The sequence below is a fragment of the Lissotriton helveticus genome, chromosome 7 (assembly GCF_964261635.1).
Source record: "Lissotriton helveticus chromosome 7, aLisHel1.1, whole genome shotgun sequence".
NCBI classification, from domain to species: domain Eukaryota; kingdom Metazoa; phylum Chordata; class Amphibia; order Caudata; family Salamandridae; genus Lissotriton; species Lissotriton helveticus.
In genome coordinates this window covers 868,788,038-868,805,573 of record NC_136068.1, presented here as the reverse complement: position 1 = coordinate 868,805,573, position 17,536 = coordinate 868,788,038, and the positions used below count along the sequence as shown (strand labels likewise).

Here is a 17,536-nt window from a genome sequence, read left to right as displayed (position 1 = left end):
GGGGCATATTACCAAGCAATAGCGATAATTATCGCTATTGCTTGGTTAGAGGCAAAATTTTACCGCTGAGCTGCGGCGATTTTTATCGCAGATAAACCTTGGTATTACCAAGGTTTATCGCAAATGCGATAATAAACGGCCGCAATGCATGAATATCGCTGAAAAGTCAGCGATATTCATGCATTACCGAGCTAATGCTCTTAGCCATGTTATCCACCTCCCATTGGATAACATGGCTAAGAACTGCTCAGGGCAGGTGTTAGCTTTTGGAGATTGCGATGTTAGCGACTGTTTCCAGTCGCTAACATCTTGGCACGCCCACTTTGCATGTCATTAGTGATAAATATCACTGACATGCAAAGTGGGGCCCAAGATGGTCACTATCTCCTACTATCTGTCACTAACTGGTGTTAGCGACAGCTAGGTAATAGGGAGATATATTTTATCTCCGCTTTCTTGGCTTTTAAAGCCAAAAAAGCGGAGATAAACCCCCTTGATAATATGCCCCTCAATGTTATTGGATGGCAAAGGAAGAGGCGTTAAGGCAAAAGAGACAAAAATAAGTGCATTAAGTGATTACACCAAACCACACCAAGGGTGAGTAAATACAGTTGTTGTTTACATCTGGTTGCTAAAAGGAAGATCATAATGGCAACTTCTACTCAGAAAGTGACACCTGAGAAAACAGGATATTTATCTTTATGTCACTCTCAGATACAACAATCGATTTATTAGTCAAGTACAATGAAGGTTTGAGTGGTATATCAGATTAATATAGAGATAAACATGTTTTTTGTTAAACCTAAGTGATGACGAAGTTTATGGAGTCATTGTTTATATCTGGTGACTATAGTGCCAGTACAAATTGAAGACCATTCAGATGCCACATTAGCGAAATGGGCAACCCAGATGGGCTTTATGTGCCATCGATATCTACGAGTGTGTGTTATGTGTGTATAGATTTAAAAACTGACATGAATTTCAATGACTATGGAAATACTTGGGCACTCGCAGCCCCCTCCCAGGCTCACCTCATGCCTTGGTCTTTTAGTACCAGACCAGAATCCGGGGTGACCAAGGATGTCTCAGCTCTTGTGATTCTTAAAGTATATTTTCTCCGACATGTGCTCAGATATAACATCACTAAGCCCAGGGTAAGGCACAATATATCCCTTTCTCATTCACTATTGATTGTGAACTCGGATCCAAATCATACAGAATATTCACAACTGGCTGAGGTGTCTCCCAATATTGTACACTTATAAAGCATGCGGGCGGGTACTCAGGGCAAGCACTACTAACAAAGCACACAGAATTCGATATAATGTAATCCATGTTCAGTTAGAGCCGTCAGAACAAATCTCTGTAAATTGAGCTGTCTGGTAAAAATAAATTGCAGTATGTGTGTTTTTTTAAGTTCATATTGATTGATGACTTTTCACAATTTTCCAAAATGTCCACAGGTGCATGGAAGAAACTTGCTCTCCATAGACTTTGATAGGAACTCGCACACAGAGAAAATCTATGATGACCACCGGAAGTTCACTTTGAGGATAGTATATGACCAGTTGGGACGTCCGCTTCTTTGGCTTCCTAGCAATGGGCTTGCTCCTGTCAACGTCTCTTACTTCTTCAATGGGCGATTGGCCGGACTCCAACGTGGCGCTATGAGTGAACGGACTGAGATAGACAAGCAAGGACGGATTATTTCTCGTACGTTTGCCGATGGGAAAGTCTGGAGTTACACATACCTTGAAAAAGTGAGTCTATAATATTTCTGCCTCAAAACAGTGCTCATCATTAAGCCAAAAAGGATTTGTTGCCACTCTGTGACTATGCATGAACATATTGGTACAAAGAAACATTGCTATTAAAGGCTTGTACTGCCATTACTTTTACAACTATCCCACTAAACTGATCCATCACCATTGATATTTGTGAAAGTCTTACACATTTACATGTTAAACGTATATCGAATATATTTGCATATCGAAGGATATGTAGCAGAGACGATAAATGACAGGTAGCCATCCACATTATTCATAAGTCATCTTTCATTAATAAATGAGAAAATGAACGTGGTTGTTGATAACTCAACTGGATTACAAGGCTAGCAATAAAGCATTAAAACTCCCACTAGTGCCGGAGCCCAAACATTGTCAGTGTGGTTTCTGTCTTCTTAACGTTACATTAACAAGATGACTATGGATTTACTTAGAAAAGTCATTGGAACTATTGAAATACTAGACAGGGATAATTCCTATATTTCAGCTGACCTAAGGTGAGCTGAAATTTTACATAACAGCGACGCCGAATCTAGGCACGAGTCAAGGTATAAAATGTTCTGCAAGGGGGTCAATACATCTATTGTAAACATGCTCACCTCATCCTTTGCAAAGATGAAGGAACGAGTCTTCCACACTTCTCCTTTCAGGCTCAGTCCCACTGTTAGTGTTTCTGTATGCATGGAATAAACATTATGACGTTTCTGTAATATTCTGCAGTACTGTGATGTACTGTAAGTAGCCACCTTCACTGCAGTAAGGAGAACCTGCCCCCGTTCTTAGTGCTGTACTGTGCTTAGTATACTGAGGAATAATCTGCATCAAGATACGTGATTCGATATGAGGTGTAGAAGGACACTGTGTTTCAGATGTGGGTCTATGGAGACCTCTATTTCCACTTCACAATATTTAAGACATATATATGGATGTTCTTTAATGGTACTTCATAATCCTAGGCTAATGAGACTTCCCAATACTTGCTAAATGCAAGGAAATTAGAATGAGGGCCAATAGTAAGTCATGAAAAAGGGTGTGGATCTCTCTAGGGTCACCCTTATCATCTGGCTCAACTACAGGACAGGGACCTTTTTCATTTGTGCAGGAACCTAACCACAAACTATTCAGAGCGGTCAGGTTTATGGAGGTGCATTGGGGTAGAATCCCCTGGCATTATCTGTTAATGAGCTTGCAGTGCTGTCTTTTGTTCATCCCCTAATATACAAATTGTGAGCTCCCTTTGATGTGACTGACCTCTGCTTTCTGCAGCATCTCACCCTTATAGAAAAGCTACATATTTTAAGTGCAGACGGAGAAGAGGTGACTATCCCACAACACCCAGCACTGGTTCACAGAGTCTTTTGCCCTCGGTGGGCTACAATACGTATGATGGAAAACTGTTTCGTGATAGAATGGCCTGTGTTGAATTGTTATGTTATGTTATTTGATGTGATTTATAAAGCGCATGGCTGTCCCAGCGCTAAGGAGCAGGGAGAGAGTAGAGCGAGATGATTCAGCTACTGAAATAGCCATGTCTTTACTGCCTTTCTAAAGACCAAGAGATTGGGAGTGTTCCTGATAGTTGGAGGTAATGAGTTCCATGGAATAGGAGCTAAATTGGTTTAGTGTTCCCATAGTTGGTGTCATGTTCTCCAACATCACCATAACAACAGACATCCTTAGTGCCATTGCGAGCTGAGAAGAGAAGCCTGGAATCTTTTCTGCTCTGCCTCCTTCTACAGGCTTATAATATGCAACGCTCAGGGGCACAGTGTAAAGGAGTTTACTATGCCATAGTATTTGTAACACTGAGGACTTCTGGGACAAGGCTCAGTGTCTCACATTTTAGAAGCAATGATATTGACAACGAAAAGTAATGAAATGCACAAAATTGGTGACATAATCTACGTCACGTAAATTTGCGCATTTCTAGAACAGCAATGATGTATACATTCAGCGAGGCTTCCCGTTTTTACTCTGCCCCAAACAAAAATGTCTATACTAACTTCAGATATTCTTCAAATATTCCCATCTATCTCGTTCTTTTTTTTAATAAAAGGGACCTACTTGATAAGTTTATAATTACTGAATGAAAAGTGTTACTCATTATGTTGCCTAAATAAGAATACATTACTGAATTGACCTGGACAATGCTAAAATGCTTTTCCCTGCTGAAGTTAGAACTTTAACCAAACCATTTATTTAATTCTTTTTTCAACTGTTTCGTTTGATTCAGAACAGTTTCAATATGAACAAAACTAAAATGTTGTGTTGTTATTTTTTTCTATTTTACATGATAAAAACTAAGAGCTAGGAACAGTCAACTATGAATAGGCATACACACATTCATGAAAAATATTTTCGAATTTCTAAAAGTTTGTGAATAAGAAGGTTCAAGATCCTGTACTGTTTGAACATAAACTTTGTTTTTCTCCTTTTCACAGTCCATGGTGCTCCTGCTCCAGAGCCAAAGGCAGTACATATTTGAGTATGATGCCTCTGACCGCCTTCAAGCAGTCACCATGCCCAGTGTTGCCCGCCATAGTATGGCCACTCACACATCCATTGGCTACATTCGCAACATCTACAACCCTCCAGAGAGCAACGCTTCTGTCATCTTTGACTTCACTGAGGATGGGAGGGTTTTGAAAACATCTTTTCTTGGAACTGGTCGACAAGTCTTCTACAAGTATGGAAAATTGTCCAAATTGTCTGAAATTGTGTACGACAGCACAGCAGTTACCTTTGGATATGATGAAACCACTGGAGTCTTAAAAATGGTTAGCTTGCAGAGCGGTGCATTCTCTTGCACAATCCGCTATCGAAAAATAGGACCACTGGTTGACAAACAGATTTACAGATTCTCCGAAGAAGGCATGGTTAATGCGAGAATTGACTACACATATCATGATAACAGTTTTCGAGTAGCAAGCATCAAGCCAGTAATAAGTGAAACTCCCCTGCCAGTTGAGCTTTACCGTTACGATGATATCTCAGGCAAAATTGAGCACTTTGGCAAATTTGGTGTTATCCATTATGATGTGAACCAAATCATCACGACAGCTGTGATGACACTCACTAAACATTTTGACACTCATGGACGTATCAAAGAAGTTCAGTATGAAATATTCAGATCGCTAATGTACTGGATGACTGTCCAGTATGACAGTATGGGACGAGTTACCAAGAGAGAGCTAAAACTAGGCCCGTATGCCAACACAACCAAATATACCTATGAGTATGATGGAGATGGACAGTTGCAAAATGTGGCAGTAAATGATCGACCCACTTGGCGCTACAATTATGATTTGAATGGAAACCTTCACTTACTAAATCCTGGTAATAGTGCTCGATTAATGCCGTTACGTTATGACTTGCGAGACAGAATTACACGCCTTGGTGATGTGCAGTACAAAATTGATGATGATGGCTTCCTGGCCCAACGGGGCTCAGACATATTTGAATACAATTCGAAAGGGCTTCTAACTAGAGCTTACAACAAAGTCAGTGGGTGGAACATTCAGTACCGTTATGATGGATTAGGCCGCAGGGCATCCTATAAAACAAACTTGGGTCATCACCTTCAATTCTTTTATGCAGACCTTCACAATCCAACCAGAGTAACCCATGTCTACAACCATTCTAACTCTGAAATAACCTCACTGTACTATGATCTACAGAGCCACCTTTTTGCCATGGAAAGCAGTAGTGGTGAAGAGTATTATATTGCATCCGATAACACAGGCACACCTTTGGCAGTGTTCAGTGTCAACGGTCTCATGATCAAACAGCTTCAGTACACAACATATGGAGAGATATATTTAGATTCCAATCCTAACTTCCAGTTGGTGATAGGCTTTCATGGGGGACTGTATGACCCATTGACAAAACTGGTGCATTTTACTCAAAGAGATTATGACATCCTGGCGGGGCGATGGGCATCACCAGAATATGGAAGGTGGAAAAATATTGGCAAGGATCCAGCTCCATTCAACTTGTACATGTTCAAGAACAATAACCCCCTCAGCACCGAAATGGACCTGAAGAATTATGTTACTGGTGAGTCATGACCACTTTTATATTGATGTCAATAGCTTTTTGTGCTTTTGTATGACTTTCTAGAAGACAAATGTGAAGGGATTAAAAAATGTCATTGTCAGAAGAACACGTTGGCATCAGATTTAGCAAGAATAAAATGGGTGGGTGGAAGGAGCTGGGGAGAATACAGAATTGTTATCGAAGAAAGGGAGATAGGGCATATTGACAGTTCACGTATTTCTCTTACTACATCACAAAATAAAAATGCCTAAGTAGACAATTATGACACCATTAAAAAAAATCCACTTTTCAAGGCCATGTCCTTACCACAGTAACCCTGCCACCTATACCTTTGTGAATGGTTTGATCATCTCCCGACATGGTCATAATTACAAGAAAAACACTGTATTACACACTTAGCTGTCTACCATACTGGTATTTTTCACAACATATGATAAACTTTTGGCAATACATATTGTATTTACAATTTTGACATGAACTGTTAAAAGTACAAAGCTAAACCTATATAAAGTGCAAAGCATGAGAGTTTCGCCAGAAAACATCCATATTTTGAAAACTATGTATGAAAGTTCACCGAATTATACAGGGAATTATGCTACATTGGTTTCTCATGCAATTGCCGGAAGGAATTTCCTGCCATTATTCAGTGTGAAAGTAATGTTTGGTTCATTATCGAAAACATTTTAGATGTCAAACACAAAGTAATTTCTAAATAACATCTGTTAGAAATTGGGTCTCTAGTTGGCAAAGGTATGCACCCTGTCCAAGTAGGGACCAAAATCCTAGTCATGGTAAGCTAGATACACACTTTAAATTAACCTGGGTTCACCTTCTGGTAGTTTAACACAGAGCAGGCAGCCTTAACTTAAGAGGCATTGTGTAAAGTATTTGTGCAGCACACACACACATAATGAAAACACCACACAAAGACTCCACATAGGATTAGAAAAATAGAGAATATTTTTGTGAATACATCAAGACCAACATTTAAAAAATCCATAAGTAGAACTGGAGTTATATATTTCTAAAGGATAAACCAAAAATAGTGCTTAGAAGTCAATAGTGCAAAAAGGTTAATGCTAGACTGGAGTAAATCCAAAGTTCAGGCCAACCAAGATGGAGTGCCAGCCGGCTATATGACTCATACAGGTCCCACTAACAGAGTACCCCTTCAATGGGGCAGAGTCTCGGTGTTGAAGACTCAAGGCGAGTAGTCATTGCATCGTCACCAGGGCAAAGTCGCTGCTGCAGCAACATCAATGTAGAAAAAGCTACAAACAAACCACTTCTGGGGCCTAAGACTGGAGGGGGCTCCTCAGGCAAGGGAGGACTCACAAATGGCAGAGTCCAGCAGCAGGGTTGTAGATCTTTGATGGCCCTAAGATTTCTGAAACACAAGGCTAGCCAACAAGCCCTTGGAATCACTCTGGGTTCAAGTGAGATCGGTCCAGTTCTTATTCTCAGCAGGGCAAAGATCAGCAGGCAGCATGGCAGCTCAACACAGCAAAGAACTGTCAGTCAAGCAGAGTTGCAATCTTTGTAGCACAGCAGTCCTTACTCCTGGCAGAGTTCTTCACAGGTCCAGTAATGAACTGCCTTGGTAGGATTAGAGCCCCAGTATGTATATCAAAATGGGCCTATGAAGTAGGGGTGACTTCAGAGCAGGCCCCTGAAGTGCATAGGTCCCATTTAATCCCAGCCCTTCCTGCCAGGCTATAAGTAGGGTTGACTTCAGAGCAGGCCCCTGAAGTGCATAGGTCCCATTTAATCCCAGCCCTTCCTGCCAGGCTATCTGTGGGAGTGGGGATAATCAGCCCTTTGTGTGGGAAACAGGACACCGCCCATTCAGGTGTAAGTGTTAATTCCCCTTCTCTCATCCTGCCCAAAATGAACTATCAGAATGCAGATGAGATCTCTATCACACCCACTCTTACTGTGTTTGTGGCTGACTAGAGGGAATTCACAAAGTGTAGCTGTCACCCACCCCAGACGTGTATTGGAGACAGGCTGCAGACACACAGAGCTAAGTTAACAGCACAGAAATATCCACTTTCTGAAAGTGGTATTTATGAAATAGTAATGTGAATTCCAACTTTACCAGCAAAGAGGATTTATCATTACAATTCCAAATATATAAAACATGATGCAGCTACACCTTTCAAATTGGGAATTACAGCTTAAAAGTATATTAAGGAATTCCCAATGTTAGCCTATGAGAGGAGTAGGCCTCACAGTAGTGAAAACTGAATGTAGCTGTTTGTCACTACCAGGATATGAAAACCTTACCAGTAAATGCCCTACCTTTTACTTACACAGCACCCTGCCCTATGGGCTACCTAGGGCTTACCTTAGGAGTGACGTACATGTAATAAAAGGGCGGTTTAAACCTTGGCAAGTAGTTTTAAATGGCAAGTAGAAGTGGGAGTAAACTTTACACACATGTCCTTCAGTGACAGACCTGAGGTAGGTTTGAAAGGCTACTTGTGTGGGTGGCACAATCAGTGCCGTAGGCCCATTAGTAGTATTTAATTTACAGGCCCTAAGTATGTGGTGTACCACTTTATAGGGAACTTACAAGTAAATTAAATATGCCAATCAGGTGTAAACCAACTATACCATGTTTACAGGAAAGAACACATGCACTTTAACACTGGTCAGCAGTGATAAAGTGCTCAGAGTCCTACAGCAAACAAAAGGAGGAATAGAAAGGCAAAATGTTGGGGTGACCCTTCAGAGAAGGCAATTTTCCAACAACTTCACTAATTTGTAAAGTTGATTTTGAGTCAATAGAGCAGAGGACAGCTGAAATTGGCCATACAGTGCCTTAATGTGGGCAAACCTCCAGGTAAGTGAGGGTTCTATTTATCTGTGTATCATTTGCGCATATAGGACAGCCAGGATGTATGCTATTGTGTGTGTGCACTGACTTCCTTACCAATGTGCTTTTGTGGTATTGCTCTCAGGTAAACTTTGAATTTGAGGGTTTTGGTAAAGAAGAAATACAAAAGGGCACTATACACCTTCTGTTGTTATATAGCCATATGTGTTCAGCCTCTGACGCAGTGAAGGAACTTTGGAAGATAGAACAATTAGGGGGTCATTTGCAAAGGCAACACATAAAAAAGTAGAATGACGGTCAGATAATCAGCATACTATTAGTAACTTAAATGAACATTTAGTAATGTTGTCAAGGAGCGTTGATGGTACAATAAATGGCACCACTTATGGTCGAGTCATTTATCTATATGTGGCCAGAATGCTGACACTAATGCACACTATGTATGCTTTAGATCATGTGGTCAAATTTGCTTTCAGATTCACTTTGTGTTATTGGGTAACAGGTTTTCCAGACTTCAGAAAAATGATGAGTATAGAATAGTCAGAGGGAAAGATCAACTTTGATGTACAATATTAAAATAAGCTTTCTCCATGGAAATTAATACATAAGTAAACAACTCCACTTCCATACTCTTCAACCCATCTATCAAACAGGAAGGCTCCTCCGCTAAAGTGGATGATCGTCGCCCCACTACTCTAAGTATAGAGCAAAGTAAAAATAAAATGAAAATAATAGAACGTTATTATCATTTTATTTTTTTATCTGCCTTTAAGCTCCATGTTAGGGCGGGGAGGGCTGGAGTCGCATGATGCCAGCAGAGGGAGGAGTAGTGGGTACACCATAAGTACACATGTTCTCCACCTGCTTTATTGTACAGCCTGGGTAAAGAATATGCACTGCCTCCCAGTCCCTCTCTGAGCGATGAACCACGGTGCTCAAACCAACCACAACGCTGCTGTAAGTCAGCATCGTTTTTTTCATTTTTTTTCTACTCCCCCTGGCTCCCACCCCCCACCACCGTCCCCTACCAGCCATCACTGCTATCAAAGGTAATTTTTCTGAATCATGTTATGTTATGTCGTGTAGCTGCCCCAGCTACGACAAGCGCTTGTCCTTAAAGAGCGCACTGCAAAAAGCAACCTATTCCAAAGTGTAGCAGGAAGCACATTTGCCCACAACCTCATTGTGAGGCAAAGCACCTTCAAGCGCAGTAGTGCTGGGGCTGTGCTATCATGTGTAAGTTGGAAGGCATCATGATATGCCCTGGTGCACTAAAAAAGTCACAATGTATACCAATAGTGTGGCAAACAGCAAGTCTCAAGGTCTTGCAATGAATGGCTGATCCTCCTCTACACGGATTACCTCCGCACTGCAATTCCAATAAAATGTGAGAAATGTAAATATTTTTTTGCTATTAAAAAGGTGTTGAATGATAGAACATGAAAATGAATACAAAAATTAGCCCTAGCTCAAGATAAGTGGGCAGACTTTAATTTGTATGAAATTTGATGTAGCCCTCCTAATGAGGAGTGAAGTGTTCCAGGACACAGCTCTTCTCCCTGGGTGCTCGGAATCAGATTCAGAAGTAAAACAAGTTCAGATCTGGAGTCTTCCAATTAGCTAAATGTGCCAATGTTGGTGTTAATTTGCGCCCATGTTTCGCCGGTGCTCAGCGACACGCTTATTTCTTAAAATCGTCACATATTTATAACAGTCTATCACATGTCTGTCCGGTCTGTCTGTGCCTGCCAACAGAGTGTTTAACTGTTCAGCTACAGCAAAAGGACAAAATACCAGCTCGCCCGGACCAGTATTATAGCTCTGCGCAGTCTGCAGTGACAGTAGGTCATAGAAGCCTATTGAGAAATATCTTTGTCCCTGGCACTTATATTTTTTTTAACAATTTAAGGACTGGCTAATATTATCAGTCAAATTAGGTCATGCGCATCCACACTTCTACTGAAGTAGGCTACGGCCATGTTCTAAATTATCCCTAGCACAGCAATGTACTGTCTCTACATGATTAGTAAAGAGGAAGAAAAGATAATGAGGACAATGATGTAAAAAGAAAGAACACGATCGAAAGGTAACTAAAAAAAGAAACTGAAGGACCACTTCAGGTAAGGGAGGCTACTTGCTGGCGTGATGAACTTAACAGAAAAACCTGTACTTCGTCCAAGCAAATTGCGATTCTCCTATTAACATGGCCAGAGAATCTGGATTTCATTAAAGACACGGAGGCTAACATTATGCATTATCTTTTAATGCACTCACAAGCAGCCGCAGTACATCATAAACAAATAGTTCTAGAATGGAATGAACAAGAGGTATGAAAGGCATGAGCACTAAGGAAACAGCTTCTTTTAAATGTGGACCAAAAAGGAAAGTTCCAAGGGATCATCATCAATAAGTTCTTGAGAAAGGAGAGTCCATCGAAATCGAAATGGAGAGACGAAGATAAGAAATGGTGAATAAATGAAAATGCTTGAATAATGCTTCAAATTCCTTAAGTTGAAGTATCTGAAAAGAAAAGGAACAAGTTAGCAATTGAGATAAAATAACACTGAAAAATCAGAGCATGTTAGAATAAAGTCAAAAGGAAATACGATAACAATCGGTAATAAATACGATAACAATCAGTAGTAAAGATTCGGAGAAAAAATATTAAAGAAAGAGAGAAAACCGTCCGAGGGAGGGACGGGTGGGATAATTTTAGCCTCCGTGTCTTTAATGAAATCCAGATTCTCTGGTCATGTTAATAGGAGAATCGCAATTTCATTACAAGACCGGAGGCTACATTATACATGTTGGTAGCTGTGTAGGACAACATCAGACATGTGCTCAATAGGTTTACAGTAATGTCGAGCAAATGTGGATGCATTGTACCAATCCGCAGCTTTAAGGATATCCTCCAACTTACGACCAGACCAGAACGACTTACTCGCCATAGCAACTCTGAGAGAGTGGGCTTGGAGTTTAGATAAATCAACACCAGCTAGCTTCATAGCGCACTTGATCCATCTTGCAATAGAGGCAGAGGAAGTGGGTTTGAAAGGTTTGACAAAGGAAATAAGGAGTTGATTAGCACCACTAGGGCGAACATCATTCATTCTGTTGTCATACTCCTTCATGCAGTCTACAACACAAAGTTTTTTACACATGTCAAAATGAGGATAGAAGATAGAGTCCGACATGGTTTTTGTTCTTCTAAATATTTTGAATTTAACGGCAAACATATCATAAGATATAAGATCTATAAGATATATCAAGACATTTAAAATTGGAAACCCTACGGCATGACATTAGGGATAAGAGAGTTGCAAGTTTAATGGAAAAACATTTCCTATTAAGTAAACAATTATCAGGCCAAGATGAAAAGAGATCTAAAATAGCTTTGATGTCCCTCATGGATTGGTATTTGGGTCTAGGAGGCCTTTTAAGCCTAATACTCTTCATAACTCTACAAACAATAACATTCTTACCTACCGTTTTACCGTTGATGAGAGAGTGTCTGGCGGAGATTGCTGATCTATAACAATTAATAGATCTATAGGAAAGGCCCAAATCAAATTGTTTGACAAGAAAAGTAACTATGAATATGATAGGGGCCTCCACGGGATCCAAGTCCCTTTCCAGGCACCAACAAAACCATTTTCTTCAAATGTTGTTGTATCTATAGTGTGTTCCTGGAGCCCAAGACTCTTTGAGGAGACGTGCAGCTGACGTCGAAAGGCCAGAGAGTTCATTGGATCTCCTGACACTCTCCAGGCAAGAAGGTTCAAATTCCCTGAAAGGATTAGGTAGTGATCTTGTTCGTGTGCGTTTGTAACCAGACCCTTGACCGCAGGAATGAGGAACGGAATGCTGCAAGCAAGTTCTAGAGTTGTCGGAAACCAGGCCTGAGAAGGACAGAAGGCGGTTATTAGGACTAGGGAGCATTGCTCTTGTCTGACTTTCTGAAGAACGCTCTGAATCATCGCGAAGTGGGGAAAGGCGTAACCCCGAAGGTCCGACCAGACTTGGAGAAAGGCTTTCACGCAAGAGCGTCCGGATCGGGCATCCAGCTGAAGTATTTTTCCAACTGGAAGGTTAACCTGCTCGCAAAAATGTCCCCCATCCAGTGGTCCCCAGAATTGATTTTAAGCGTTGAAGACATTTGGGTTGAGTTTCCAATTGCTGAAGTCCAGGAGGAATCTCAAATTCCAATCCACGGAAAAATTTGACTTCCAGGGAAGGTATTCTGCTCTCAGAGCGATTGTGTGCTCGAGGCAAAACATCCAGAGTCTCTTGGCTAAGTCGGAGAGGTTTGCAGGTTTTGTCCCTCCTAAACGGTTGATGTAAGAAACTGCGGAGATGTTGTCCATCTTCAAGATAACAGATCTCCCTTGAAGGGAGTGTTTGAAGCTCATAAGAGCATAAAGGCCTGCTGTAAGCTCCAAATAATTTATGTGATGAGATGTTTCTGCAAGAGACCATACACCACCGGTGTTTTGGTCTCAGATCCAATTTGACCAACCAGTCTTTTTCTAGAAGTAGGTCTCTCAGGAGGTGGATCCCCTACATTTTGAAATGCCTGTAGACAAGAAACTTGTTTAGATCTCGAAGGTTTATGCCTGGTCTCCAACCTTTTTCTTTTTTCTGAACGAGAAAGAGGGTGCTTACAAATTTCCTTAAACTCCAAGGAACTTCTACAATCGTGTCCTTTAGAAGCATGGAGGAGATTTCTTCTTCTACAATCTTTTGATACTCGTCTGAAAGAGTTAGGACTCTTGGGAGAGATGTTTGTGTAGGAATTTCGATAAAATCTATCCTGAAACCCCAAACAGTTTCCAAGACCCAGGGGTCTTGAGTCAAGCTTTCCCAAACCTTGTATAACAGTTGAAGTCTTCCTCCAACTTTTGGAGGAAAAGCAGAAGGGATAAAAGGAGTACTTACTTGAATAGGAGTACTTACTTTGAGTATTAGGAGTGGCGCGGGATCTGGAACCTCTGAAGCGTGAGACCCTTCCTCTTTGGGGGAAGAATTGAGGGTTGGATTGGTAGTTGGATTGTTAGAAGCCTCTTCCAGAGCCCCTGAACCTGGTAAAGGGCCTTTGGTAGTTTCGGCCAGAAGAAAGGCCCCTTCTTCCGGCCCGGGCAAAAAGGTTTGAATAAAAAATACGCTTCATGTTGTTTTGGGCCTTATCCAGGGCGGTGACGGATGATACATATTTGCCAATAGACTTAATCATGTTTTCGCCGAAAAGGAGGCCTTTAGGGTTTAAGGAAGGTTCTTCTTCAGCCATGTCGCCCAATTTTGGATTAATTTTAGTGAGAAGGGCTCTCCTTCTTTCGGTATTAAGGTTGGAGTTAGCATTGCAGAGGAGCACTAACGCTCTTTGGCTCCAGCCTCTGATCATGTCAGTGTCCAGAGGGATATCATTGATATGAGAATCTTCTGCAGTGTCTAAGATTTTTGAAAGGGGACCTAGGATGTCAAGGAGGTGATCCTGGCATCCTTTAAGGCACTTCTCGATACCCTTTCTGGGGTCCTTTCCCAGTTTAAACAAAAATGTAATTAAGTCAGGGTCTAGATTAGGGGTCTGGCAGACCTTATCTTGGATAGATGTACGAGGACATTCAGACCTTAGGGTATTCCGAGTCTGCCTTTCCAGGATATTCCTGAGCCATTTCTTAATAAATTTCGTCACATGATCTTGGGAAAACCCGTCTGAGCTCCTGGGATGAGAAATATTAAGTGGTGAGAACATCTCTTCTCCGAAAGGGTCGAGGACGATATCTTTAGATGAAGATGGGGAGACATCATTAAACTCTTTATTGAAATCAGCGTCCTCATCACTGTCCAAATCAAGGACAAATTCATATGAAGGGTCAGGTAAGACATCCTCAATCCCTGAATCAGAGTCTGTAATATATTGAGCACACCGGTCTTTTGTGCCGCTAGGGAAACCCATGTAAGATGTGCCGCGGGGGATACCATAATAGTTTGTGCCTCTAGGGACACCGGAGTAAATTGTGCCGCTAGGGACACCGTTCAAATTTGAGGTGCGGGGACCTCCTTTCAAAAATTAGGTGCTACGACCTCCTAAGTCTTTTGAGGTGCTATGACCTCCCATGGTGCTCTTCGTATAAGGCTCGGAATAATTACATTGTTTTTGCTTTTTTACCCTGGTTAGTAAGAGGTGGGTCGTTTAGCGAAGATGGCCCATCAGGGATTTCGTCATGAGAGGGGAGGGGTCTTTTAGAAGATATAGGCTCTTTAAAAGTATCTAAAATACAGGATCTCATTTCTTTTTTAAGAAACTTTTTTAATGATTCATTGTTGTAATTAGGGGAAGAGGCTGCAGCATCCTCATCTGAATTGATGTCAGACATTATGCTAATAGGATAAATATATTGAAAAGGATGAATCTTATAAAACTGACTGTCTCCTTCTTGGTTTTCTAAAACTATGTGTCCTTTCCCCCTTTTTTTGCCAGATAAATGAAAGAGTAAAGCTCCTATAACGAAATTAGTCTCAAAAACAGTCTCCGGTGGCAGCTGATAACTGACAAGTCTGAGCGCTTGAGAACAGCTGCCACCGGAGTAAATTAGAGGAATGACCCTTAGGGGTAGCCCCGCATTGCACTGCTGTTGCTAATGAGCGTTCCTCGAAAGACACGCTCGAGCAGAAGGGGAAGTAAGAAACTAAAAAAGCGGGCGCAATTGTAAAAGGATTAAAAGAAGACTCCCTGGTGTGCGATTAAAGTCTGAAGAGAGATCGGAGCGTACAGAGACCCTCAGATGTGAGATCGCTGATGTGCGATCATCGCGGTGATAGAGCGCGATGAAAAGGCGATCTCCGTGATAATGGAGAAGGGGGTGACTGACTCAGCCTAAACTCGGTAAAAGCGAACCATCAATATGAAAAGATCGTGGAGGGGGGGATTGAAGACCATAAATTGGAGTTCAAGAGGGTGGAAGGAGTGGAAATAGAGGGGAAACAAGCCTCGTCAAACAATGGTACTGTAGAAGGTACAAGTAATAAATAGACACATTTGATAATCTATCATTAAATAAAAACATTTGAAATAGTAATACAAGGAGACTTATCTGCTTGCGAGCCGCATTTAAAAGAGGCTGTTTCCTTAGTGCTCATGCCTTTCATACCTCTGGTTCATTCCATTCTAGAACTATTCGTTTATGATGTACTGCGGCTGCTTGTGAGTGCATTAAAAGATCATGCATAATGTAGCCTCAGGTCTTGTAATGAAATCAGAGTACAAGATTTCAAGATATCCATGCCTAAACCCATGGGTACTCACAAACATTTCCCGGGGGTCCATAAAGTTTGGTCTGTGATGGGACCAAGGGCCGCATTGATGTCTGCAGGGTGGTAGTCGGAGGTGGGAGGGAGAAGGGAATTGGTGGTAAGGTAGGTGTAGGGGAAGCTAAGCATATACATCTAGTTGCTGAATTATGAAAACAGAAAGCCTTGGATTAAACCCAGTTTAACATCGTTTTGTGTTTGTTTGTGTTGAGTCCAGTAAATAGCAGCTCAGTGTTTCAATTAACGAGCAGGTCGCATGTAAAGGTCATGAGGGCCGTATGCGGCCCCTGAGCCATACTTTGAGTATCACTGCCTTAACCGCAGATCACAGTAAGTGAGAGTACTATGCCAGTTAAGCGATTGCACCCATGCAATCATAGGATAACACTGGAGACAAAAAAGTTGCACTCAATTTTACCTTTTCTATGCATAGGGTTTAATTTGAGCCAGTGGTTGCCGGTGGGGCCCACTGACACTCATTTGTTGTCATCTGACATGTCCCGAGAACAACAAACGGAAGCAAACAAAGGGGAAAGAAGAAGAAAGAGAAAGACTGAAAAAGCGTCACAAACGGAGAAAGCAGGAACCTGCAAGAATGAGATAACAGGGCAGGGAGTGTCTCTGGTAGTCATTAAAGAGGCATGAGGTGGATCATTGGTTTAATATAGGCCCCTGCAGCCCCCCCGGGTGCGTGGGGCCCCCTCAGCACATATCTCTGGACTGAGGGCTCCAGATTGAGTATGGTGGGGGGCTCCAGGTACATTGCAGGGTGTCCCTCTCAAATATTGTTACGCCACTGAGGTGGGTTCCAGACTACCCAGTCTTGGTATTCGGCGCACCAGCACAAGCCGTGGGCTTCTGCACAGAGTTTTGAGCACCAGTGCTTACTCGTCTGCAAATTGAGCTCACTTAAACGCCATATCAAAAACATAGCATCTAATGAATATGCCTATTAACTGCAATGAGTTTTGTGCGACATTAAAAACAATTCTGCCACTGATAGCAGTAATGGGAGTGATCTCCATTTTAAAAAGCATTGAAAAAGCCAGCAGGTCTCAACTGTGAATTCTCATGGCTTCGGCAAGAATTCTTTGCTCTTCTGGACACTGTAAGAGGGAGGAAATAGATAGGAAAGCCATTGAATCAGGAGTGCCGATGTGAGATAAACAGCAGAGCCGTCCAGTCAGGAGCAAGGGGCTGACCCGAAACTCGCTCTGAGTACATGTAATACATTGAAAACAATTGGTCTTGCCAACATCTAATAATGCACGAGCACATATGTAAACCAGTGATAATTGTTGTGCCGAATAAAGTCACTAAACAATAAGGGAACTCAAACACAGGTGTACTGACTGACACGGAATGAGCAGCGAGCATTTGTGTGTTGAATTATGTAAATAACATGCAAATGATTAATAAAAGCGTCACACAAATTACTTGCTGTCTTTCACGATCCTTGTACAATATGGTTCTTCGAAAGGAAGGGATATACTAGATAGCATTCTCCCCTTTTACAGGTGCGCTACTCCCAGCTACCCCAGAGTTCCTT

General features: G+C 41.7%; 1 protein-coding gene across 1 annotated transcript in view; it reads left to right on the top strand.

Annotated features, from left to right (window-relative positions):
• TENM2 (teneurin transmembrane protein 2) overlaps nt 1–17,536 on the top strand; it is a 1,287,822-nt gene that overhangs the window by 1,245,701 nt on the left and 24,585 nt on the right. The window contains exons 26-27 of the mRNA XM_078653379.1: nt 1,464–1,760; nt 4,226–5,840. Of these exons, the coding sequence (XP_078509505.1) occupies nt 1,464–1,760; nt 4,226–5,840 (1,912 nt within the window). The remainder of the gene's footprint in view (nt 1–1,463; nt 1,761–4,225; nt 5,841–17,536) is intronic.